Source organism: Bos grunniens, chromosome 15 (assembly GCF_055505025.1).
Source record: "Bos grunniens cultivar Pamir isolate PY7600 chromosome 15, Bosgru_T2T1.0, whole genome shotgun sequence".
NCBI classification, from domain to species: Eukaryota; Metazoa; Chordata; class Mammalia; order Artiodactyla; family Bovidae; genus Bos; species Bos grunniens.
The window spans coordinates 45,400,832-45,427,678 of record NC_141179.1 but is presented as its reverse complement, the minus strand read 5'-3'; the positions used below and the strand labels follow the sequence as shown (position 1 = coordinate 45,427,678).

General features: G+C 37.2%; 3 protein-coding genes across 4 annotated transcripts in view; 1 reads left to right on the top strand and 2 right to left on the bottom strand.

Moving 5' to 3' along the window:
- OVCH2 (ovochymase 2) overlaps nt 1-26,847 on the bottom strand; it is a 276,389-nt gene that overhangs the window by 140,571 nt on the left and 108,971 nt on the right. The window lies entirely within an intron of this gene.
- Nucleotides 8,962-10,503, bottom strand: LOC147357814 (olfactory receptor 10T2-like). Its single transcript, XM_086341968.1, has one exon. The coding sequence runs from the start codon at nt 9,940-9,942 to the stop codon at nt 8,962-8,964; it is 981 nt and encodes a 326-aa protein (XP_086198094.1). The 5' UTR covers nt 9,943-10,503.
- On the top strand, nt 23,462-24,424 carry LOC147357813 (olfactory receptor 5P76). Its single transcript, XM_086338158.1, has one exon. The coding sequence runs from the start codon at nt 23,462-23,464 to the stop codon at nt 24,422-24,424; it is 963 nt and encodes a 320-aa protein (XP_086194284.1).

Sequence of the window (26,847 nt, the reverse complement as noted above, 5' to 3'; positions counted from 1 at the left end):
CATGGTTGTTCAGCACTGAGTTGTAATTTTGGAATTCTCATAGGAGAAGATAAGTGCATGTCCTTCTACTCCACCATCTTGAATTGATCATGAAAAATTGTTCATAATTTGATCACAAAAAATTGTTCATAATATCTATTTTAACTATTTGAATATCTGCAGAATGTGAGGTTATGCCTCTTTGCTTGTCTTTTTTGGATAGTGCATATTTTTGCCTTTTTCTTGATTAATATTCCTATGGGTTTTTCAACTTTATTAATATTTTTGAAGAGTGAAATACAGATTTATTTTCTCTATGGGACATATATTCTGTTTCTTTGATTTATAGTCTATCATTTTTTTATACTTTTTATTTATTTGTTATTCCTTTTGAAGCTTCCTGTGATGGAAGCTTTCATTTTCAGCCTTTCCTTGAGGCTGTTTTCCAACCCTTTATCTTAAATAAGGACCTCAATTCCACACACACACCCCCTTTTTTTTGCTAGTAATTTTGAATGATGTCATGGAAACTGTGAAGGCTAGGTTAGAGAGAGTCTGGATTGCGTTATGATCCTCTCAAACATAACCACTGCATGAATGTACCACCATTTTTTTTTTACCTGTCCTTTTAATGATGGACATTTGAGAAATTTCTAGATTTTGACAATTAAGAATAAAGCTTCTAAAAGATCTCCATACAGGTCTTTGTGTGTTTTCATTTCTCTTGAAGAAATACCCAAGATTGAAATTTCTGGGCAGTATGGTTGGTGTATGTTTATAAGAATTGAAATTTTTTTTTAAATGGTAATAACATTTTGCCTTTCTTCAGCATTGCATTTCAGTTCTCTTTGCTCTGCATCTTTTCCAGCACTTGCTATTGTCAGTACTTTTTTTTTTTAAGTCATTCTACATATTAAGGAATAATTACACTAGGAAAGGAACAATAAGAAAAGAAAATAGAACAAAAACAAAAAATCTAAAGAAAAAAAAATTTTTAAGAGAAAAATCCACAGCACTGCAGAAGGCCAACATAGAGGTAGAAGTACGTAAGGGAAATAAAAAGTGTGATTAAAAAAGAGAGAGAGAGAAAGAAAGTTTCAAGGTGGTAGTTCTTCTTAAGTGTAAAGTCTGTCCCCCATGGGTGGGGTTGGCCAGTGTCCTGTGAAGGTTTCCTGGTTGGGAGGACTTGTGCCTGGTCAATGGAGCTGGAGCTTGTCTCACCAGTGGGCAGTGTCATGTCCAGTAGTAGCTTTAGGGTGTCTATGGGTTTCATATAGCTTTGGGCAGCCTGTCTGCTAGGGTGCATTGAGTTTCTGTTTTGTTGAAGAACCGGCGTGGGGTGTCTGGGCACTTGTGCTTGCTGACTCTGCTGGTAGGAATGCAAACTGATGCAGACTCTATGGAAGACTGTATGGAGATTCCTTTAAAACCTAGAATAAAACTACCATATGACCCAGAAATATCACTTCTAGGCATATACCCTGAGGAACCCAAAATTGAAAAAGACACATGTACCCCAGTGTTCATAGCGGCACTATTTACAATAGGTAGGACATAGAAGCAACCCAGATGTTCACTGACAGATGAATGGATAAAGATGTTGTGGTACATATATACAATTGGCTATCTGTTTTACATATGGTAGTGTATATGCTTCCATGCTACTTTCTCAATTCATCTCACCCTCTCCTGCCTGTGTCCATAAGTCTGTTTTCTATATCTGTGTCTCCATTGCAACCCGCAAATAGGTTCATCAGCACCATCTTTCTAGATTCCATATATATGTGTTAATATAGGATATTTGCTTTTCTCTTTCTGACTTACTTCACTCTGTATAATAGGCTGCGAACTCATTTGAGTCAGTTCTAATGAGGTGGATTAACCTACAGCCAGTATTCTGGCCTAGAGTGTATTCTGGCCTACAGTGTATTAACCTACACTCCAGTATTCAGGCCTAGAGAATTCCATGGACTGTACAATCCATGGGGTCGCAGAGTCAGACACAACTGAGTGACTTTCATGTCAATAAAATTTTGTCTTTTTTTTCTTTGAAATTTTATGATGTTGGTTTACATTTCATTCTAAGATCTCATTAAAATTTTATTTTATGTGTGAAATAAGTATTGAGGTCTTCTGGGTATTTGCTTATTTAATGAATGTTCACTTATTCTCACACACTTTGTTGAAAAGTTTATACTTTTCTCCATTAACCTCCATTATCTTTTCTTTTAAGAAGCCAATTAACCAGGTAAAATGTATGAATCTATTTCAGGAACTCTATTCTATTCCATTTATCTATATGCTTATCCTTATGGTAATACTGCATGTCTTGATTACTGCAGTTTTATTATAAGGCTTTAAATTAGGTAATGTGAAACATGCAAATCTATTTTCCTTTTCCAAATTTTCTTGAACTTCTCCAGGTCCATTTTTTCCTTATGAATTTTATAATGCTTGTGAGTGTCTAAAAAGCAAAACTAAACTTTTTATTGCTGTTGCATTCAATCTATGATAACTTTAGGGGAGAATTGACATCTTAACATTTGGCATTATTATAAATGGTGCTAATTTTTAAATTTTATTTTTTTATTTTCAGCTGCTTGTTGTCTATGATAGAGTTGATTTTCATATATTGACCTTATATGCTGTGACTCTGTTAAGGTAAATTAATTTAGTTACTTTTTAAAAATTGCTTTTTTTGGATATTTCTATAATCACTTGCAAATGAAGTCTGGCGGGTTTTCTGCTCCTGAAAAATTTCAGGTCTTTGGTTTGTTTTTACTTTTTATTGTTCTAGCTGGTATTTAAAATACAGTGTTTAAAATGGAGGCATGAGGAATGAGAGTGCGTGCCCTAATCTTGTTCCTGATCTTTGGAGCAAAGCATTCAACTTACATTGCACTTAATAACAAAAGATTGTATGCTGAAAACTATAAAATGCTAATGAAAGAAATTAAAAAATTCTCAATGAATAGAGAGAAATACAATACTTATGAATTTGATGATTCAAATTTGATGACTCAACATGACAAAGACGTCATTTCTTCCCAAATTGATCCATAGGTTTAATGCAATCTCTATAAAAACTCCAGCATGATTCTTTATAGTTAGACAATCTGATCTTAAAATTTAAATGAAGAGCAAAGGAACAGCCCAATATAATTATTTTTAGAAAGAATGACACAGCCTGCATTTAGACTCACTACTTATCAACAATAATCAAGACAGTATAGTACTAGTGTGGGGATAGGAGGTGGTGAATTCATGGATTAACAAAATACAGTGAAATTCAGAATTAGGTCCACACAAGTACAACCAACTGATTTTAAACAAATGTACAAAAGCAATCAATGGAGAAAGGACAATCTTTTCAATAAATGGTGTTGGAATAATTGGACTTTCATGGACAAAAACAGACAAACTAAGCAAACTTCAACCTAAACCTCACATCTTATACAAAAATACACTCAAAATGGAGCATAGATCAAAATGTAAAGTGTTAGAGTTTTGGAAAAAAGCACAGAAGAACTATTCATGAGTAGTGTTAGGCAAAATGTTCTAAGATAACATGAAATGCATGATGCATATATTAAAAGATTGAGAAATTGGATCCATATCAAAATTCAAAAATCAACAGCATAAGCAAATACCACTATACACCCATTAAATGATACATTTAAAGAGGACTAATAATACTAAATGTTGGCAATATACTGAAGCAATTGGGGCTCTTCACATCACAAATGGGAGTGTAAATTAATACAATCACTTTGGAAAATGGTTTGAAAAATTTTAAAGATAAACACCCTATCTCCAGCAATCTCAATCCTAAATATTTACCTAAGACAAACCAGAAAATATATTCACACAGAAATAAATCCAATGTTCATAGCAGTCTCATTTACAATAGCTGAGACCTAGAAACAATTCCCACTAACTGGTGATGGGATTAAAATAAGTCATACATCTATACAGTGAAATACTACTTGCCAATAAAAAGAAATAAAATGGTGATACTCATTATAATGAATCTTAAAATAATTATGCTGAGAGAAGTCATTCACAACAGTGTATATACTATATGATTTGCATTTTCTAAATTTACAGGAAAGGGAAGCTAATCTGTATCGTCAAAAGCATATCAGTAGTTGTCTGTGGCCAGCGGCACAGAGAAAAATGGATTCCAAAGGAGCAGAAAAAATCACTGGGAGGTAATTGAAATTGAAATGCTTGATTGTGATTGTGGCTTGATGGTTTCAAGTTAATCACTGTGAACTTTCTATTTCCCCTAAATCCTGACCAAAATGACAATGTCAGCTGTGTTACATGCAACACTGTAAAAAAAATGATTCTTTAATTGTAAAATGAACATAGAACAAATATGAAATATATATTTTTAGGCTTTTCAGGGTGCAGTGATTCTGGTAACTTGAAACAATGCTTTCAGGGACTCTGAAACTCTATCTGGCAGCATTATAATATAAATATATGATTTATATCATTATAAATATATGATCCCAGTTATGATCATGAGGCTTGCCAGGTAGGATGGGTCTTCTGCCAGTGATGTCTCTTGGGAGTCACAGTGAAGAACTGTGAAGATTACGCTCACCAAAGAGAAATGAATGCCTGGTATACACACTGGCACGGCAAATTTTTCACTTTTGAAGTTCCATGTGGCTCTTTTGCATATTACAAAGTCATCATTTTTGGTTTTATGTGATTATATGTTTTCACATTGTATTTTATCTTTTTAAATAAAATAATACTATAGTCTGTGTCTATTGATTCCCATATCTTAAATCTTAATGATTCTGTTTCTGTTGTCTCCACTGACGCCCATCGTAGGTTTGTTATTTAGTTACTTCCTTGGTGCTGTTCATTATTTTTCAGTATGTACTTGTTATCATATTTATTGTTCAGTAGGAATAACAGGCTTGAGTTGTTTGTTTATTCAGTTCACCAAGAGGCACCACCTGTCCTTGACCATCTTATATTCAAGTTCAAGGCTTGAGACTCTCTAGATCTCCAGGGATCTGAGAGATCTGTGCAAGACTTGGTCACTGTATGTTTCTTTTATCCTAAGGATATATGTAAAATTTATCCATCAGAATTCTCATCTGGTTGTGTCCTAGGCCTCGAAGTATATTCCTCCCCTCCCAAGACATCACTAAATGCAAATCTGGGTTGATAAGACTTCCTTCTGGCCTGTCAGATTCTCTCATTGCTGAAGCATATGTGAGTGTTAGGTTTATTTCTCTGGGTTCTCACAGTTCCTGAGGAAGCAATTCCTTACCATCTTGTAACCTCTACTTAAGAGACCTTAAAACATCTTATCATTTGTTTTAGTTGTGTTCACTATATGATTGATTCAAATTACTAAACCTGCCATAATTGGAGCAGAAATCTCAAAGGTAAAGGTAAATTATATGCATGTGAGTGGAAGATTAGATTTGTACAAATGTACACAGGTAACAACATATACAACAGGTGATATCCTCACCTCCTCCATCCTTGCTCAGATGTTATCTTCCCAAAGAGGCCTGCACTGACACTTCCTGCCTTGGCATGTTAAGCTTCATTGCTCTGTCTTTTTTTCTTTCTTCATGACCTATCCCCTTCAAATTGTCTGAATCACTAACTTGTGGATTTTATTATCATTTCTCTGCTATCAGATAAATTCTATGAGGGCAGATACATTGGATGCTTGTCATTTACATGTCTAATGGCTTATGATGTTCTCTGTAATACAAGAACGCAATATAATTTTTGACTGAAACAACTGCAAGTTGGTGTCACAGTTTCACTGGGAAGGAGACAGCAGTGCAGTGGGGAAAGCTGAACTTGCATCTCACTCATCTACAAGTAGGTGGTGGGAGTCAGCACTCCATTTTTGCCAGAGCTGTGTCAGGAGTGCTCAGCAGGAAATTGAAGAAACACATACACACCCACCTGGTGTTATAGCAACAACACAACAGGAGACTTCCTCCAAAAAAAATCTGGAATATGATTCAGAATACAATCATCTTCCAAATATCTATAATATAATAAAAAATCACTTATCATACCAAGAACCAGAAAAGTAAAAACTTCAGTGAGATTAAACATAGTATGTCCACATCAAGATGAAAAGAATCTAGAAATCATCTGTTAAGGATTTAAAACAGCCTTCAAACAAATATTTCAACAAGCAACCATTAATTTCCTTGGCACAAATTTTAAAAATAGAAAATTTCAGCAAAGAAACAAAAGTTGAAAAATAATAATGTGAAAATGACATAACTGAAAATACAAACACTGAAGTTAAAAAATAAAACTTGCTGGATGATCTCAATAGTCTACTGGAGATGACAGATGATAGAATCAATAAACTTTAACAAAGATAAATATAAATAACTGATCTAAACAAAAGTAAAATAGACTGGAAAAACAGTTCAGATCTACAGGGATTTGTGGGAAAATAACAAGCTAAAGGAGATCAGTCCTGGGTGTTCTTTGAAAGGAATGATGCTAAAGCTGAAACTCCAGTACTTTGGCCACCTCATGCGAAGAGTTGACTCATTGGAAAGGACTCTGATGCTGGGAGGGATTAGGGGCAGGAGGAGAAGGGGACAACAGAGGATGAGATGGCTGGATGGCATCATCGACTCGATGGATGTGAGTTTGAGTGAACTCTGGGAGTTGGTGATGGACAGGGAGGCCTGGTGTGCTGCAATTCATGGGGTCGCAAAGAGTTGGACATGACTGAGCAACTGAACTGAACTGAACATTCATATTTGGGGAGTTCTAGATGAAAGGAGAAAGGGGTACTGAGTAAATACTTAAAGAAATGAAGTCTGAAAACTTTTCAAATTTGATGAAAGATATAGAGCTACAGGTGTAGGCAGTTGAGCAAACTCAAACAGGATAAACCCAGAGAAGTCCATACCACAACACATATAAGTAAAGTTCTGAAAATTAAAAGAAAGAAAAATCTTAAAAGCACTGATGGAGGAAGTATCATTACTTTTAATAATTACTATTATTATTTTAAAAAGCCGTAGTATTTTTCAAGTACTAAAACCAAAGGATAGTCAAATGTAAATTCTACATCTGGCAGAAACAGCCTTCAGAAACGAAGGTGAAATAAAGACACTTCAGATGAAGGAAAACTAAAAGAAATTTTCCCCAACAAATCCACCTTTAAATGATGGCAAAAGAAAGTTCCCTGAACAGAAAGCAAATAATAAAAAGAAGACATGGAACTCTAGCAATTAAAAATAAATAGAATGAAAATAAAAAGGGAACATATCAAAACATGTGAGATTAAGTTAAAGGAGTGCTGAGGGGGAAATTTGCAGCACTGAATGCTTACATGACTAAAGAAGAAAGTTCTTAGAATATATGTAGGATTTTTGAAAGAAAAGAAAAAAGTAGAAGATGGCTCTACTTGATATTAAGACTTGTTATACAGTTGAAGTCATCAGAATGCTGTGGTACTGGTGGAAGAAAAGATACATTGATCAAATGAAGCTAAACAAAAAATCTAGAAAAAGACCTACATAAGTATGCCAAACACTTTTTTTTTTAAGGTACAGAAGCAGTCCAATGAAAGAAGGAAATCTTTTCAACAAAGGTTCTGGAGTAACTGGACAACCATAGATGGGGGAGCCACCTCAAGCCTAAATGCCACACCTTACACAGCATTACTCAAAGTAGATCTTGGACTTCAATGTATAATGTAGAACTATAAACTGTAAACCTTTTTAAAAAAGGAGAAAATGCTCAAAATAGGGGACTTTCAAAAATTTCTGGGAGTTGACACTAGAACTACAATCCATAAACAGAAAGATTCATCCAACTATTATTTTGAAAATACTGTGTTCCAAACATGTTTTGAATCATTTACTACATATATATATATATATACACACACAGAGACACATACGTACGAAGATGCACACATACATGTATTTTAAAACTTTTTTTAAATGTGTGGAATTAAAAAAAAAAAAAAGGTGATACAAATGAATTTATTTACAAGGCAGAAGCAGACTCACAGACTTGGAGAACAAACTTGTGGTTGCCAGAGGGGGCAGGTGGGGGGTAGGGATGGATTGGGAATTTGGGATTGACATGTACATAGTGCTATATTTGAAATAGATAACCAACAGGGACCTACTGTAAAATGAAATAAAATTATAAAATAAAAAATTAAAAAACTATTTTAAAACGGTATCCTCTTTCTATTAGAATAATAGTGGTGCCAGGGCATATAAGCTAATTCTATAATATTTTAAATGCTTTGTACACAAAGAGATTATTTTGTTGGAAGCACTCTGATTTTGAAACCAGGCAGGACCCTGTGGGGCTCCCAGGCACAGAAACCTTTCTGTGTCCCCTGTTTCTTGTTTGTTGGGAATAGGCTTCAGCCTCCACAACCTTCCCTGAGTTCCAAATGGCAGGTTCAAACAGTTGCTAATCAGGAAAAGGAGGAGACACAAAAGCAAGAGAGGAGAAGTCAAGAAACAAAAGTGCAGCCTTGGGAGAATCCTGGTACCAGCTCAAGGGATACGCATAACAATATTTTTGAGCTCTTCTGCAGAACTAAAATCTCCAACAAATGGAAAATATTAACTACTTGATGACATATTATTTATTCCAGAAAGAAGGTCACAGTTTGATAACCTTGAGAACCACAGAAGCTCAATGGGAGACCAAATGAGGCCAGATTAAAGGAATGCAAGCCCTGCACACATTTTAATTCCTATCAACAACTTCACCCTTGAAACAGTGCCATAAAACTCCTTATAAAATCCCCCTTGGTTGGGACACAGAGTTTTGAGGCCATGAGTCCACTATGTCCCCTTTTGCCTGGCAAAGTAATAAAGCAATTCTTTTCTTTTTCATCCAAAACTCTTCTCCAAGATTTGATTTGGTACCAGTGCAGAGTGAGTTTTGGCATCAATTTCCCCATTTTTATTTTCCATCAGTCTGTAATTTTTAAATGTTCAGGGTTCTTTTATTTACCATCTGAAGGATGAACCTATTTGCACTATTTACTATCTTTCTTAAGGCAATCTGCATTTCTTTGTTTCTTAGACTGTAAACAATGGGATTAAGCAGAGGTGTCAGCACTGTATATGTCACAGCCATCAGCATATCTTCACGGAATGAGTCACTGCTCTTGGGCCTCAAATAGACAAAGCCAGCAAATCCATAGTGTGTGCACACCACAGTGAGGTGGGAGGAGCAAGTTGAGAAGGCCTTATACCTCCCCTTGGCTGAAGGCATCTTCATAACTATGGACCCAATGAAGACATAGGAAATCATAATTAAAATAAAGCTGCCCACCAATACAAAGGCAGAGAGCACAAAAATAGCCATTTCATAAGACAGAGTATAGTCACAAGCCAGGCAGACCACAGGCGAGATGTCGCAAAAGAAGTGCTGGATGGTGTTGGAGTCACAAAAAGATAAGTTGAATACAATGGTGACGATGCACATAGAAACCAGGAACCCAACCAACCAAGCAGCCATCATTAACTGAAAGCAGATCTTCTGGGTCATGAGGGTGGAGTAGTGCAGTGGGTTGTGAATAGCGGTGTAACGGTCATAGGACATGGCGGCCATGATGAAGCAGTTATTGCCTGACAAGCCAAAGAAGAAAAACATCTGTGTGGCACACTCAAAAACAGAAATGGACTTACTGTCTGATAGCAAGTCCACCAACATGCGGGGGATGATTACCATAGCGGTACAGGTTTCTGAAAAGGAGAGGCCACAGAGGAAAAAGTACATGGGGATGTGAAGGCTGTGATTGAGCTTGACGGCCACTATTATGGACACATTTGCAGCTAGAATGGTCACATGGGAGAAGAAAACCATCACAAAGAGGAGATCTTGCAGGTCCGGGAAACTGGAAAATCCCCACAGAAGGAATGTGCTCACTGTGGTATGATTGTCCATCCTCCTGGTGCACATAGCAACTCTCTTTCAAAGGCAGAGGGTTGTTGAAATGAAGACTCTGAGATTAGTATAAACTGTCCTTATGGACTGATGTCACCTAGACTGTAATCAAGGGAACCTGAACTTCAAGGCACCTCTTCATGAGAGAGTCTGAGACAGTGATTCCAAAGGCAGTTGACTGAAGTCAAGTTTAGAAAGCAGAGTAGTGAGAATGATTCTAGTATGGGACTCTGTATTAAAGACATAGAGCGAGCCCAAATATCTTCTTGGATTATACTCACAAAGCCATTCTAATCTCTCTTTTCCAAACTATATCTGCATGTAAGAGGAAAATATGAATAAAATTTCTTTGTTCTTGTCCACAGGATTTATTGATTGTATTCAATGCTTCTTGAGATGTAATGTTAACCTGGTACTCACAGGCATTTCATAAACTATTGGCTGAATGAATAAAATAATCTAATCATTGAAATCACTTAAAATAAATATTAAACTTTTAAAGGATTAGGGATATGAGTGAAATTATCCAAAAGACCTCTGACTTTCCTTTCAAAGAATCTTTTCATCAGTGCACTAAAAGTCACAATGTGACAATGATCTGACCACATAAATTAATTTAACATGTTGTAATTTCTGCAGAGTTTCTAACCACACTAACTTTTGGAGCTTGAGATATATAATATCATTAGTTCTTAAGACATAATAATTTTCAAATTTCTTAATTTCTCATTGAAGTTCTTTCCCAGATGCCCAACATAATATTAATGGACTAGCTTGGAGTCAAAATGATTTTGAAGGCACTGTCTCATTTAGAGTGGCATATTCTGGTAATAATGTTCTAATCAAATTTTGACTCTTTTAGCAAAATCTCCAGGACATTTCCTAGCAGATGTACTTGTTATGTGGTCTGCTTGGAAGTGCAGACCTGAATGGAATAAACTCAAATTCTTCAGATCAATTTGGCAAATCATATTGCTATTTCAATTTTTCATTAAACATTTGATCTCATAAGAGGTAAGGGGAGAAATGTGAAATGAAAAATCTCCATAGAATTTTGATTTTAACTTCAGTCATTGTTAAAGGGAATGGGGAAGAAAAATAGTAAGGAATCAGTGGTGGAAAAAGAAGAGTACAAGAGAAATAGAGAAACACTAGCTAGAAATTATTCTGCAGGACTAACACATATTTTGCCATTTGAAGAGTTACCATTTTCTTTTTGCACTGTAGTTATGGGGATAGAATACAAGAGTCAGGCTAGGTGACCAGCACCCATCTATTACCCATAACGTGTCAGACATGAGACAGAGAGAAAGCTACTTCACATAGTCCTCACAAATCTCTGTGTTTGGAATTTTTCATTCTGATTTTATAAAAGATCAAGTGAGTTATAGAGTGGTTAAGCGATTGTGGAAGTCATCCATTTGTTAACACATATTGACTAAATGAATACAATGGGCTAGACAATGTTGTACATGAGAAACACAAAATGTAACCAGACACATAAGATCTCTGTGATGTGAGAGCGAATGGCTACTTTGGTTTGTGGAGTCTGGGACACCCTCTCTGGGGAGGTAACATGCTTAAATGGAGAACAGAATGGCAATAAGCAACCAGCAGGTAAAGATTAGGGGAGAGAGCATTAACCATGTGGTTCACAACCAATTCAATCACTCTAAGGTGGGAAACTCATCCACCCAAGCAATCTTCCTAGACCCAAATGGCTTGTCTTTGTGACCACTCCACTCTCCTCTGAAGGTTTTTGTCTATTTACCTCTAAAGGAAACTTTTTCAATTTTTATTGCTTTAGCTATCACTTACCTTGTATGACTCTCCAATTCTGACTTCTATCATATAGAAAACTCCAATTTCCTTTGGCACATTTCCAGGCCAAAATGTCCTCAAAGTATTGAATGAAGATTTTCAGACCAGAATTGACCACATTTCCCATACATGTCAGAGTTCCCTCCCGTACTTCCTATTTGAGTTAGTTACCGACATCAGAGAGCTACCATAAGATTCTCTTTTTTACTCCTTCTCCATTTTCATAATTCCAGATGACTTGTTTGCCAACATCTTTATCATCTTTTTTTAAAATTACCCCCGTTATTTTCCTGGACCTATCCCACAGAGTGTATATGGTGCTCCCTTGGTTGGTTATTTGTCACAAGTTCCCTGTGTTTTCATTTTATTTACCACATTGTGACTTGTTAGATTTCCAAATACAGAATATATCGCTGCTGCTGCTGCTAAGTTGCTTCAGTCGTGTCCGACTCTATGTGACCCCATAGACGGCAGCCTACCAGGCTCCTCCATCCTTGGGATTCTCCAGGCAAGAGTACTGGAGTGGGTTGCCATGAATATATCACTAATAGTGTCAAAAGCAGTGAATAGATGCATATTCCTTATAGAAGGAAATCCAAATACCCCAACATGCTATTTGATGCTCATCACAAATGGATCCCTAGGCACCGCTCCTGGCCCAGTTTCTGCTACATCCCTCTGCCCACCCTACACTCAAATCAGACCATGGTGCCCTCTATTTTCCAAACACATCATGATCCATATTGCTGCTGCACTTTTGCACATGGTGTCCCCTCTGCCTCAGTTTCTCCTCCCCTATTTACTTCTATTAGACTTTTACTAAGTTTTCGGGCCCTAACTTGAATTCCTTTGATTCCTCACCTTCTCTTTTTATCCACATTTTCTAGATTCCAGGATCCTAACTATAAAATGTCTTCTTTCTATTCCATCACTCATGTGTTTCTTTTTCTTTTTTGCCAGTCTCTACTTTTTCCATCTTCTAGATCTATCGTTCAGCACCTACCACATTTTCTCTATCAAGTATATGATTATGCTATATATCTCATTTTCAACATGTTTCATATATCCTTTTCTTACAAACGCGATAATTCTAATAACTCCTAAACTTCATTGCATGCTTCAGTTATTGCTGTTGTTCAGTCACTAAGTCATGTCTGCCTCTCTGTGACCCAATGGACTGCAGCACACCAGGCTCCTCTGGCCTCCACTATCTCCCAGAGTTTCTTTAAATTCCTGTCCATTGAGTTGGTAATGCTATCTCATACATCCTCTTCGCTATCCTAAGAGATAAATGCTATTAATATGACCGTATTGCCTGGAAAATCCCATGGACAGAGGAGCCTGGTAGGCTGCAGTCCATGGGGTCGTGAAGAGTTGGACACAACTCAGCAGCTTCACTTTCACTTTTCACTTTCATGCATTGGAGGAGGAAATGGCAACCCACTCCAGTGTTCTTGCCTGGAGAATCCCAGGGATGACGGAGCCTGGTGGGCTGCTGTCTATGGGGTCTCACAGAGTCGGACACGACTGAAGCGACTTAGCAGCAGCAGCAGCTGGTGAAAAAAGGATAGCTTAGAGAGTTAGTTTGCCAAAGGCAATACAGCTGGTAAGTGTACATGGATAATATTTACACAGCAAGGCAGTGACTATCTGGAGACCCATTTACGTGGCTACTTGATTATTAGGCCTACCCTCATTGCAAGTGTCCTAGCATGGCATTCAAGGTCTTAACCTGTCCAGCCACATCTCCTGTTGCCCTAGATGGGGAACATTCCCGTTTCCCAAATACATGTCCTTCAAGGCTTCTAATTTGCACACATTATTTTCTCTAATCTGCAATATCCTTCCTGAACTTTCCTGCCTGATAGAGGGCTAACACTCTTGAAAATACAGTTCCAATGGCACTTTCCCACAGAAAGCCTACCTAAAACTCCTGGCTGTGTTAGTCATTTCTACTAGATTCACATGTCATTTTATTAAGATGAAATTTTGTTTTAATTTCCTCCTTCCTCCTACACTAAGACAGGCAGAGACCAGTTTAAAATCTAGTGAATGTAGGTTTTTGAGTAATTTCAATGACTATTGAAAAAATTGAAATTTCATCCTCTCCAGAAAGCCACTCATTATTATTATATTGCTCGTTTGCTAATTCCTCTATAATCCATTTTTAAATGTATAAATAAAATGTATTTTGTGTGCACACATACTAAAGTTATAGGCTGCTCCCAGGAAAGTTTTAAGAATCTTGTCACCTAGCAATGGGAATGCATGTATAGAAGTTTTCTACACGCTCTCTTAATTGAAATAAAGATGGTGAAAAAAAAAAAAAAACAACAAACTTCTGAAAATGTCAACAACGTTTGCTTAGAGTCTAAGAGAATGAGACTAGCATTTTCTCATGTTAGGTACTACCCCAATTTCTGTTGAATCGAATCACACTTGAACTGCAACAGTGGTCATCTACTAAGGGGCATATTGAACTCTCCAGGGTAGCTTTGTCAAAATTGTGCATGTCTACCCATGTCCACCACAAGTTCTTAGCAGGCCTCTCCAAGAAGAGAAATCTCTGGCATATGAGGGTACATGTCCTCTGTATAGTCTTTCTCACTAGTTACTGTTGAGAACTTTTGACTTGGATGATTCTTGTCAAATTCTTGGCTTTTTCCCATACAATTCTCGTACAGTAATGACAGAAGACTATGCCGGTATGATACCATGTTCATTGTTCCCAATTGCCCTGGCAGGAACTGGAGAGAAGAAAATCTGTAACATGTTTTCATCCCTTCTGTTTGTTTTTCCCAAGCACTACTCTCGTCATTAATCTGGATTTTGCTTTGAATTCAGCATCCTATTCAGAACTGTGAAGTTCTTCAAAGCTTCCCCAGTACTGTTTCCTGGGTTCCAACTCTACCAGGCATAGGGAACTTTCAACATTCTCACTTCCTAGATTGTCTATACCCATATTTTAATACTTTCCAACAGGCTATTAATATCTACTGGCACTTGATTATTAGAAGATACAGAATAATCACTGTAAAGAGAATAAAATCCTATAATGTCCATGTTCTACACAAGGAAAACACCTTCTAGTCTCTTAAATTCATGAAGTAGTAAGCTAGAGGAAGAACTTACAGTCTCATATCTCAGATGTGGCTTTCTGCAATACTTTCTGTGATTTCAAATATTTCATATTTCAGGGATAATTTTTAAAGCAATTTTTCCTTTTGAATGCCTGTGATGAGTCCCTCTGGAATTAGTCTCCTTAACACAAAAGGTAGTATCTTCTCCATTCATTAAGGATGGAGCTCAGTACCATAAAAGATTTTAATGAGAGTCCTCTGGTCACAGGACTCTCTTAGACTCTCTTAGACTACTGTTTTAGATACCAGGAGTCTTGTGCTCTGTGATCCCAATGTGATGTCCTCCAAAAATGTTTTATAATCCTGTTCTACATAAGTGTAATGATGTTTATACCTACAATTCTGAAGAACAAAGTGATGGAAACAAGTTGCTAAAAATAAACCTAGGGATTTAGATGATCCCCTCAGGCATATTTTACTTACTGCACGATACCATTTCTTTTATAATTCTGAAAATTTGCCAAGTCCCTAAAAACTCCACTACCCTATACACAGGTCAACTGGAATGGCATGCCATGAGAAGTTATTACCTGGAGAATCATTCAAAAGATTAGTAAAAAGAAGATTTTTTTCTGGATCACATTAAACTGTAGAAAATGCTTAAAGAGACAGGAACACCAAACCACCTTACCTACCTCCTGAGAAACTTGTATGCAGGTCAAGAAGCAATAGTTAGAACCGGACCTGGAAAAACAGACTCATTCAAAATTGGGAAAGGAGTATGTAAAGTCTATATACTGTCACCCTGCTAATTTAACTTATATGCAGAGTACACCGAGTGAAATGCCAGGCTGGATGAAGCACAACCTGGAATCAAGATTGCTGGAGAAATATCAGTAACCTCAGATACGCAGATGACAGCACCCTTAAGGCAGAAAATGAAGAACTAAATAGCCTCTTGATTAAAGTGAAAGAGGAGAGAAAAAAGCTGGTTTGAAACTCAACATTCAAAAAACAAAAGTCATGACATCTGGTTCCATCACTTCATGGCAAATAGATGAGTAAAATAGTGGAAACAGTGACAGACTATTTTCTTGGGCTCCAAAACCACTGCAGATGGTGATTGCAGCCATGAAATTAAAAGATGCTGGCTCCTTGAAAGAAAAGCTGTGACAAACCTAGACAGTGTATTAAAAAGCAGAGACATTACTTTGCTGACAAAGGTCTGTATAGTCAAAATTGTTTTTACAGTTGTCATACGATGAGAGTTGGACCATATAGAAGGCTGAGTGCCGAAGAAGTGATGCTTTTGAATTGTGCTGGAGAAGACTCTAGAGAGTTCCCTGTACAGCAAGGAGATCAAACCAATCAATCCTAAAGGAAATCAACCCTGAATATTCATTAGAAGGACTGATGCTGAAGCTGAAACTCCAATACTTTGGCCACCTGATGTGAAGAGCAGACTTGTTGGAAAAGACCCTGGTGCTGAAAAATACTGAGGGCAGGAAAAGAAGGGGGCAACAGAGGATGAGATGGTTGGATGGCATCACTGACTCGATGGATATGAGTTTAAGCAAACTCTGAGATATAGTGAGGAACAGGGAAGCCTGGTGTGCTATAGTCCATAAGGTCACAAAGAGTCATACATGATTTAGAGACTGAACAAAAACAAAATATAAGATTAACACACAGCATAAACACTATGATTTCTCCCTTAGTGGCAACTATTCTATAGAAGACCTGGCTGTGAAGGAAAATTCCATTTCATATAAATCCCGTTACTGTACTGCTGCTGCTGCTGCTGCTAAGTCACTTCAGTTGTGTCCGACTCTGTGTGACCCCATAGACGGAAGCCCACGAGGCTCCCCTGTCCCTGGGATTCTCCAGGCAAGAACACTGAAGTGGGTTGCCATTTCCTTCTCCAGTGCATGAAAGTGAAAGTGAAGTTGCTCAGTCATATCTGACTCTTCGCGACCCCATGGACTGCTGCCTACCAGGCTCCTCCCTCCATGGGATTTTCTAGGCAAAAGTACTGGAGTGGGGTGCCATTGCCTTCTCTGCATCATCTGTACTACCATCTACCTAATGTGCTACTAAGTCTTATCTCCAATAACAATCCAACACTTGATACAAACCAGTGCACATGTATCTTTTGCTTAATATTTGCGCTTTCTTCATTTTGTACTCTGTTCTGTCAAAAAAAAAAAATAGCTTCTTCTGATTTGACTCATCCAAACTCTTGCCCACTCTTTTTTTTTTTTCACTCTTTTTAAGGTTCAGAAATGCTACCTCATTTTTAAGAAGCCCCTTGCTTGAATGATGCATAAAAACAGAGAGAAATTGCAGTCATTAAGTATGAGTTCTATGAGGAGAGACACTTTGGATGACCTCCACTGGACACAGAACCTCAATGCTAGCAGATGTAGTGTTGCAATCCAGATAGCTCTACATAGCAATAAATTGGGATTTTATGAAGCTAGGCAGAGAGTTTTGTGCCTTTCCCCAATCTCCCTTACCAGGCCAGTGAACATTTCAACTTCTTTGAGACTCAGCTGCTAATATATCCTTTTGAGATTTACTGGTGGCTAAAAAGAATATAATTGATTTGAAATATCTGAAAGAGCATGCCCTCATTCCCACAGTGCCCCATGGCCAACAACTTAATGATATAGTATTTAAAAGCAACAATGACAAAAACACCCTGTTGTCACATGGTAGGACAACTCTGCTGTATCATTCATGGTTCAGTGCTCCTACGGTTTCAAACTGAAGCTACACGTCAGTAGAACCTGCATCTTTATCCAGCTTCTCCCCACGCCTGTCCTGCCTCTCCCTCTCCTTACGTTTTCTTCTGAGCTCATTCCTCAGTAAATCACTCACATATGAATTACAGTTTAAGGTCCTGTTTTAGAGACACTGTCTTCATTTAAAAAAAAAAAATACTTTCACTAATCTGTTTAGTTCGCACACATAGAATCAGCTTGTCTATTTATACAAACTGTCTTTCTAGAATTTTGACCCATATTCACTGAATGCATGCATCAAGTTTTGGAAAACTGTCACCTTACTTTTTTTTACTTACTTTACTTTACTTACTTCCTTATTATATTGTGTCTTCCAATCATGAACATGGTATATCTCACTCCATTATTTATGTCTTCTTTCTCTCAGCTGTTCTGTAACTTTTAGTGAAGACATGTTGTATAGCTTTCCATAAATTTATTCCTAAATACTATGGTTTTTAACATGTTTTATGAAATACATTTTTAATCTTTCCATTGTTTGTTGGAGTATATAAAAATAAAATTTCTTTTATATATTAAGAATGTTATCCTGTGATCTTACTAAATGAGTTATAGTACATGTTTTATAGATTTCTTAGAATATTCTGCATGAACACATCTACAAATGGAGGCAGTTTCACTTATTCCTGTTTCAACTACATACTTTTTAAATTTTTTGTTGTCTTTTATAAATAGCTGGGACCTCCAGTAAAATGCTGAATAAAAGTAGTGATAGTGAACCTCCTTATTTTTTTTCCCAAGTGTAGGTGAAAGTCATTTAATCTTTTACCATTAAGAATGATGTTAGCTGAAAGATTTTCATAGATGTTCATTATCAGTATTATTGTTGGTGCTGATATTCCTCTCTTCTCCTTTCCTGCTTTCTTTTGGGTTGTTTGAATTATAAAAATCTCACTTAAATCTTTCCACTAGTATTTTGGCATACTTCTTGCATTATGCTGCTTAGGAGTTATTCTCAGAATAAGAATATATGTTGCCAAATTCAGTTGTCAAATATATGTAAACTCAATTCAGTTTACTTAGGACCTGAGTCTCCTGCATTGCAGGCAGATTCTTTACCTTCTGAGCCACCAGGGATGCCCCAATAATGTAGTAATTCACACAAAATATGGAGACCCTGCAATCCTATATGCTGATTTTCCTCCTTCCACCTTTATGCTATACTTGTCAGACATATGTCTTATGTCTCTATTCATAAAGACCCCACTTAACAATATTACTTTTTTTGTTTTGGTAAGTTTTATGTACTTTAAAGAAATTAAAAAGGAAGAGAGTTCCAGAAAAACATCTATTTCTGCTTTATTGACTATGCCAAAGCCTTTGACTGTGTGGATCACAATAAACTGTGGAAAATTCTGAAAGAGATGGGAATACCAGACCACCTGACCTGCCTCTTGAGAAACCTATATGCAGGTCAGGAAGCAACAGTTAGAACTGGACATAGAACACCAGACTGGTTCCAAATAGGAAAAGGAGTACGTCAAGGCTGTATATTGTCACCCTGCTTATTTAACTTACATGCAGAGTAAATCATGAGAAACACTGGGCTGGAAGAAGCACAAGCTGGAATCAAGATTGCCGGGAGAAATATCAATAACCTCAGATATGCAGATGACACTACCCTTATGGCAGAAAGTGAAGAGGAACTAAAAAGCATCTTGATGAAAGTGAAAGAGGAGAGTGAAAAAGTTGGCTTAAAACTCAACATTCAGAAAACTAAGATCATGGCATCTGGTCCCACCACTTCATGGGAAGTAGATGGGGAAACAGTGTCAGACTTTATTTTTCTGGGCTCCAAAATCACTGCAGATGGTGACTGCAGCCATGAAATTAAAAGACGCTTACTCCTTGGAAGGAAAGTTATGATTAACCTAGATAGCATATTGAAAAGCAGGGACACTACTCTGCCAACAAAGGTCTGTCTAGTCAAGGCTATGGTTTTTCCTGTGGTCATGTATGGATGTGAGAGTTGAACTGTGAAGAAAGCTGAGCACCAAAGAATTGATGCTTTTGAACTGTGGTATTGGAGAGGACTCTTGAGAGTCCCTTGGACTGCAAGGAGATCCAACCAGTCCCCTTTAAAGGAGATCAGTTCTGGGTGTTCTTTGGAAGGACTGATGCTAAAGCTGAAATTCCAATACTTTGGCCACCTCATGTGAAGAGTTGACTCATTGGAAAAGACTCTGATGCTGGGAGGGATTGGGGGCAGGAGGAGAAGGGGACGACAGAGGATGAGATGGCTGGATGGCATCACCGACTCGATGGACATGAGTTTGAGTGAACTCCGGGAGTTGGTGATGGACAGGGAGGCCTGGCGTGCTGCAATTCATGGGGTTGTAAAGAGTCGGACATGACTGAGCAACTGAACTGAACTGAAGAGGAATACAATATTTTTTATATTAAACCAGTGTTTCTCATTTTAGATTCTCTTCATTCATTTTTGAAAATCGGACACTTCCATTCTCTCCTTGAGGTCTTGCTCCTCCTGCTTGTATTACAAAGGTCCTGCTATGGCGACAGTGGCTTGGTTTCTTAGGGATGTATGCAAAGCCCAGAGATTCTCTTTTAGAAATGATCATATAAGGAACTGGAGAAGAATGTCTATGTACTGAATCCTAGCCTCCACTGGTTGGAGTTGCCCCTGGGGCCATAGCTTCTTCCATATCTGGGAGGCACTTGTTTTTGGACTGAGCAGACTTCTCATGCCTTCCTAGAAGGTCTTGGGTTTCAGAGAAGGAATGCAGCAAGCATTAAAGTGAAGCTGTCGTTCACTTTACAGTCAGTAGCACTGAAAGTGGGAAACTATCAATATGAGTCAGAACCACCCAGTACAAGTTGCTTGAGTTCATCAGTTTCAGTTCTCTTATCTGATAAATGAGGATAATAAAAGTACCTACATCATAAAATTGTCAAGAGAATTAAATATGTGAAAACGGTTAAGCACAGTTCTTAGCAAAAGTGAGCCCTGAATGATTGATTGTTCTTACCATTTCATTGATGGCAAATCCCAGTTCCTCAAAAACAAAGCCTAAGAAGCTGATATAGGAGATAACAGATTTAGGATTAGCAAGAGAATTCATTTGGGATTGAATATTAGGGTTGAAAATACCTGTATTGTACTACTATCCATCTACTTAAAAGGTACTACTCAGAAATGGATTGCTTTAAGGTTACTGACAGTGAGAGACTATTTCTTATCTAGAAGTCATCCCTTTACTTTGTAATTCTCTAGAAGACTTTTAAGCTTTTGCTTTTTTACTTTAAGATAATTAATACACATGTTCAATTTTTTTGTTATTTAAAATTCAACTTTCCATCATATTCTACAACATATTATCCCAAAGTAGTTAATAACATGTATTATAAATATCAATATAGATTACTTATCAAAAAACATATATTGAATGGATAAATCTAAAATTACCTTTTTATACCTGAAATTTAGTACTATTTCTTAATTGGAAATATCAAAGAAAATCTGGAACCAGTGTTTATCTCTAAGACAATTTATTGTATTGTACTTTCCAGTAAATTATTAAATGAAGGTTGTAGAAGTATGTATAAATATCTTAATAGAAGCAAAAGAATAAATTGACCACTTGAGAATTGAAAGACTCTTGAAATATTAGTTGCTCTGGTGTGTGAATTGAACTGTTGAGTATTCACTATGGAACATAATGACATTTCAACATTGCTTTTGAATTCACATTTGAATCTCTAGATTCTTCAGAGATTTACCCCCAAAGGCAAACAAAAATTAAAGATAGCTTTATAATCACAATCACCATGATTTGTTACAGAAAGATGAATTCTTATTCCAGGAGGTAAGATTTTAGCTTTTGTTAATGAATCTGTTGTACTGATTTTCATTTACTATTTGAGAACGTTCTACTCCCTAAAGTTGTCTCTGAATTCACAAGTTAGAGTTGGGGAACAGGGCAGTTTTAATCAAGCAACTAGTAGGTAATGTTAGCTGCAGAGCTATTTCCGCCATCAATTTCATGCGTAGTCAGTTTCAAGCATAGTCCATAACAAGGATCCTTTGTTCCTGATCTATAACAAGGAAACTCATATGGCCATTCAACACTCTCCAAACTCGGCACTCCAACATAATGCTAGTAACTTTACTCTAGAGATGTTTGGGCATTTACTGGTGTTTAAAGATTTCAATTGAAGATTAAAAAATTGAAATATATTATATCTATTTTTGTAAAAAGAATTATTTTGTTTATGGATCTGTTGCTTTAGCTTCAAGAGAATAACACATCACGTAAAGCTCAGGACTTAAGTCAGCAGTTTCAGAAATGAGGACCACTAACTAGGTGATCATTCTTAAGATTTTGAACCGCGTTTTATTCAGTTATAGATTATGTTGAAAATATTTCATTCTGCTGCTGCTGCTAAGTCTCTTCAGTCGTGTCCGACTCTGTGCGACCCCAGAGACGGCAGCCCACCAGGCTCCCCCGTCCCTGGGATTCTCGAGGCAAGAACACTGGAGTGGGTTGCCATTTCCTTCTCCAATGCATGAAAGTGAAAAGTGAAAGTGAAGTCGCTCACTTTCGTGTCTGACTATTAGCAACCCCATGGACTGCAGCCTACTAGGCTCCTCCATCCATGGGATTTTCCAGGCAAGAGTACTGGAGTGGGGTGCCATTGCCTTCTCCAATTTCATTCTATAAATAGTCCAATTAGAAAACACTATTAAAGTAGGAAGTAATTTGGTTTGTTTGAATAAATGTATTTTAATTATGTACTTATATCAATCATGCTTTTTGCATAGTAATTACATCAATATTTCAAACTACCTAATAATCTTTTTAATTTAAAAAATCCACAACCCTAATTTGAAATTGGTTTCTGTTATACTATCAAGAACATTTTTATTTCTCCTTTAAAAAAGTTTTAAGGGATAAATATTATGAAATACATAACTAGAAATACATAACTATGTATAAAAGAGATATACATAACTGCCAGAAGGCTTAAAGGATAGTCTGTTATACACTCATTGCCAGGTGTATTTGACTTTGTAGTCAGTATTATATATTGCCTGGTTACTAGAGGAAATGGGTAGTCAGATTTTTTTGGACTTCATATTTTGATTCTATCAATTGCTATATAATCTTGTACAACTTATATAACCTCCTCAAATTCAGTTTACTCACCTATAAAATAATAAAAATAAATATTTGATGAAAAATAGACTATAAACATCCACTATATATATACTAAATACCAGACTAAATTATAAGCATAGACTATATATACACACACATACTAAATTATAAGCATATAAATATAAAATGCTTAAATTGATGCTTATAATTTAGTAAGCATATAATAAAATTTAGCTATTAATCAAATCTCTATTACAAAACCCTACACATTTCTTTTCTAATTTTTAAATTATACTCATTGATTTTTTTTTAAATTTTATTTTATTTTTAAACTTTACATAATTGTATTCATTTTGCCAAATATCAAAATGAATCCATCACAGGTATACATGTGCTCCCCATCCTGAACCCTCCTCCCTCCTCCCTCCCCATCTCATTTGTTATATTTGTTCTATGAGTTTAAATTCACTTTAAGTGCATTTTGGATGCAATATGATACATAAGGTAAAAGATATTATTTCAAGAAAGTTTTCTGGTAATTCTGCTGAAAATAATAGTCTCACAACTGCATGTAAATATGCACTGATTCTTGAATATCTTTATTTATAATCACATCCTATATCTGTACTAATGAAAATGAAATTATCAAATTTACAATTTCTGTAATAAATTGTTTTATCTAGGTTCATTTTGGTAGCAGCTACCTTATCTCATGGATTCCCTGTGGCAGAGGAATGGTACCTCAATGACAGGATTCATTTTACTGGGTTTAACAAATGATCCAGTGCTTCGAATCATCCTCTTCATAATCATCCTCTTTATCTACCTGGTGACCATATGTGGGAATCTCAGCACAATCATTCTTATCAGAATCTCGTCTCAGCTCCATCATCCTATGTATTTTTTCCTGAGCCACTTGGCCGTTGCTGATGTGGGCTATTCATCTTCTGTTACACCCAATATGCTTGTAAACTTCCTGGTGGAGACAAATACTATCTCCTATCCTGGATGTGCCATCCAGCTTGGTTCAGCTGTTTTCTTCGGGTCAACTGAGTGCATCCTTCTGGCTGCCATGGCATATGATCGCTTCATAGCAATCTGCAGCCCACTGCTTTATTCCACCAAAATGTCCACACAAATCTGTGTCCAGTTACTCATAGTGGCTTACATAGGTGGTTTTCTCAATGCCTCCTCCTTTACTATTTCCTTCTATTTTTTACACTTCTGTGGACCAAATCGAGTCAATCATTTTTTCTGTGATTTTGCTCCTTTGGTGGAACTCTCCTGTTCTGACATCAGTATCCCTGCAGTTGTCCCCTCATTTACGGCTGGCTCCATCATTGTGGTCACAGTGACTGTCATAGCTGTATCCTACATCTACATCCTCATCACCATCCTGAAGACGCACTCCACCGAGGGGCGCCACAAAGCCTTCTCCACCTGCACATCCCACCTCACAGCAGTCACTCTGTTCTATGGGACCATCACGTTCATTTACATGATGCCCAAGTCCAGCTACTCAACTGACCAGAACAAGGTGGTGTCTGTGTTCTACATGGTGGTGATCCCCATGTTGAACCCCCTCATCTACAGCCTCAGGAACAATGAGATTAAGGGGGCTCTGAAGAGAGCTTGGCAGAAAAATACTTTCTTAGTGAAGCCTGTTATTTCATAGGATTTGATACAATAATATACCATATATATAATAATAAGAGGAAATTAAGTGTTTGTGGTTTAAATATACCCATCACATTATCCTGGTTGCTATCTTTTAGTAAAGGTAGGGAGAAGATTTTCAGATACCTAATTGTGAGTCAAAGACCCATAGTAAGTTTCCTTTAATAAAATTAAACTTACAATTAAGAAAAAAATTGGTTCATATAAACATATTTCATCTTTTAAAATCATTTAAAAATGTTATTCATATATTTTTTCCAAAATTGTACTCTACCATAGGATTATTGTATCTCCAAACATTCAAGCCTGTGTGCATTTTCAACTGCAGTCTATTCTGTAATAGGGAGATAACTATAGTTTTGCTTGTGTACATTCTGAAAGGAAATGACAAAGTGGAATCTGAAAGTTTCTGGAGACATTCTTGCAGGAAGCAGAACAGAACATATACCTGTTCTCTCAGGTATATGCTGAGCATGGACTTTAAGATCCATAAATTCTGGCCTATGTTCCTAGTCTCTGGCTCCAGTCACCACCCAGAGAATCCCCAGGGAAGAACAGAAGTCCCTGACTGACTTGTGAATTCTGTCAGGTTCAACAGTGATTTCTCTCTAGGAATTAGTAGGGTCCTACTTGGTGTGCTGTGGTCCACGGGGTTGCAAAGAGTTGGACCCAAATCGGTGACTGAACAACCAAAAAAACTCCTCAGGGACTGAGTGGAACAACCTCTTGGAGTGACTTGTTCATGGTCAGGCTTACATCCTTCTCTCAGGAAGCTGGAAGGAACTGGATTGTTCCCCCTGAATTTGTAACTGTTTCCTGGAGATGCTCAATCAACCTCTCTGTGCTGATGACAACTGAATTTATTGAGCTTTCCTGTCCCTCTTTAATGTTTCAGGCACAGATTCTATATTTTTGCTCCCAGAGTCATGGGGCATTAATCATCTCCTTCATTCATTTATTCTTTCATACATTCAAAAAGCATATTGAGTTACTCTTGTATTCCAGAGACAGTCACAGGCCATTGGAAATAGAAGTTACAAGCACCTAATATATTTTCTCTCATAGTATTTATTTCTGGAGAAGGCAATGGCACCCCACTCCAGTATTCTTGCCTGGAAAATCCCATGGATGGAGGAGCCTGGTAGGCCGCAGTCCATGGGGTCACTAAGAGTCGGACACGACTGAGCGACTTCACTTTCACTTTTCACTTTCATGCATTGGAGAAGGAAATGGCAACCCACTCCAGTGTTCTTGCCTGGAGAATCCCAGGGACAGGGGAGCCTGGTGGGCTGCTGTCTCTGGGGTCGCACAGAGTCGGACACGACTGAAGCGACTTAGCAGCAGCAGCAGCAGTATTTATTTCATAGCATAAGCGTAATAATAAAACCAACAAGTTAGTGATTCAGACTATTTGAAGGGGGTAGGGGTATAGAGAAAGAAAAAGCAGACAGAGTAATGAAGCTTAACCTGCCAGCGCAGGAAGTGTCAGTGTTGACCTCATTGGGAAGCTAACATCTGAGCAACATCTGAGGTGAAGACACTCACTGCCTATTGTACAGGATGTTACCTGTGTACATTTGTGCAAGTCTAATATTCCACTCACGTTTACCTTTAGGATTATGACAGGTTTGGTAATTTGAATCAACTCCATGGTGAGCACAACAAAAACAAATGATAGGATGCTTAAGATAAAAAATCACAGAAGAGATTATAGTATAAGGAATTGCTTTACCAGGGACTGTGAGAATCCAGAGAAGTACACCTAACACTCACATATGCTTCAGCAATGAGAGAATTTGACAGGCAAGAAGGAAGTGTTACCATCCCAGGTTTGCATTCAGTGATGTTTGGGGATGGGTGGAACAAATATCAAAGCCTAGGGTACAACTAGATAAGAATTATGGGGATAAGTGTAACATATATCCTCAAGATAAGCAGAAACCCAGTGACCAAGTCTTGCACTTATGTGCAGCCCTGGAGATCTAGAGAGTCTCAAGCCTTCAACTTGGGTATAAGGTTCTGTCAAGCACAGGTGGTACTTCTGGGTGAACTGAACAATCAAATGAATAACTCAAGCCTCAATTATTCCTACTAAATATTAAACAGGATAAACAACACACACTGAAAAATTGTGACCAGCACCAAGGAAATAAGGTATTACACACATCGTGGGAGTCAGTGGAAACAGCAGACAACAGAAACAGAATCATTAAGATATATGGGCATCAGTCTCAGGAGGTTGAACTTTTCTAAGAATCTGTCCATTTCCTTTAGGTTGTCCATTTTATTAGCATATAGTTGCTCATAATATTCTCTTATGATCTTTTGTATTTCTTGCTGCCTGTTGTAACCTCTCCTTTTTCATTTCTAATTTTGTTGATTTTTCTCCCTTTTTTTCTTGCTGAAATAGAAATTATGAAC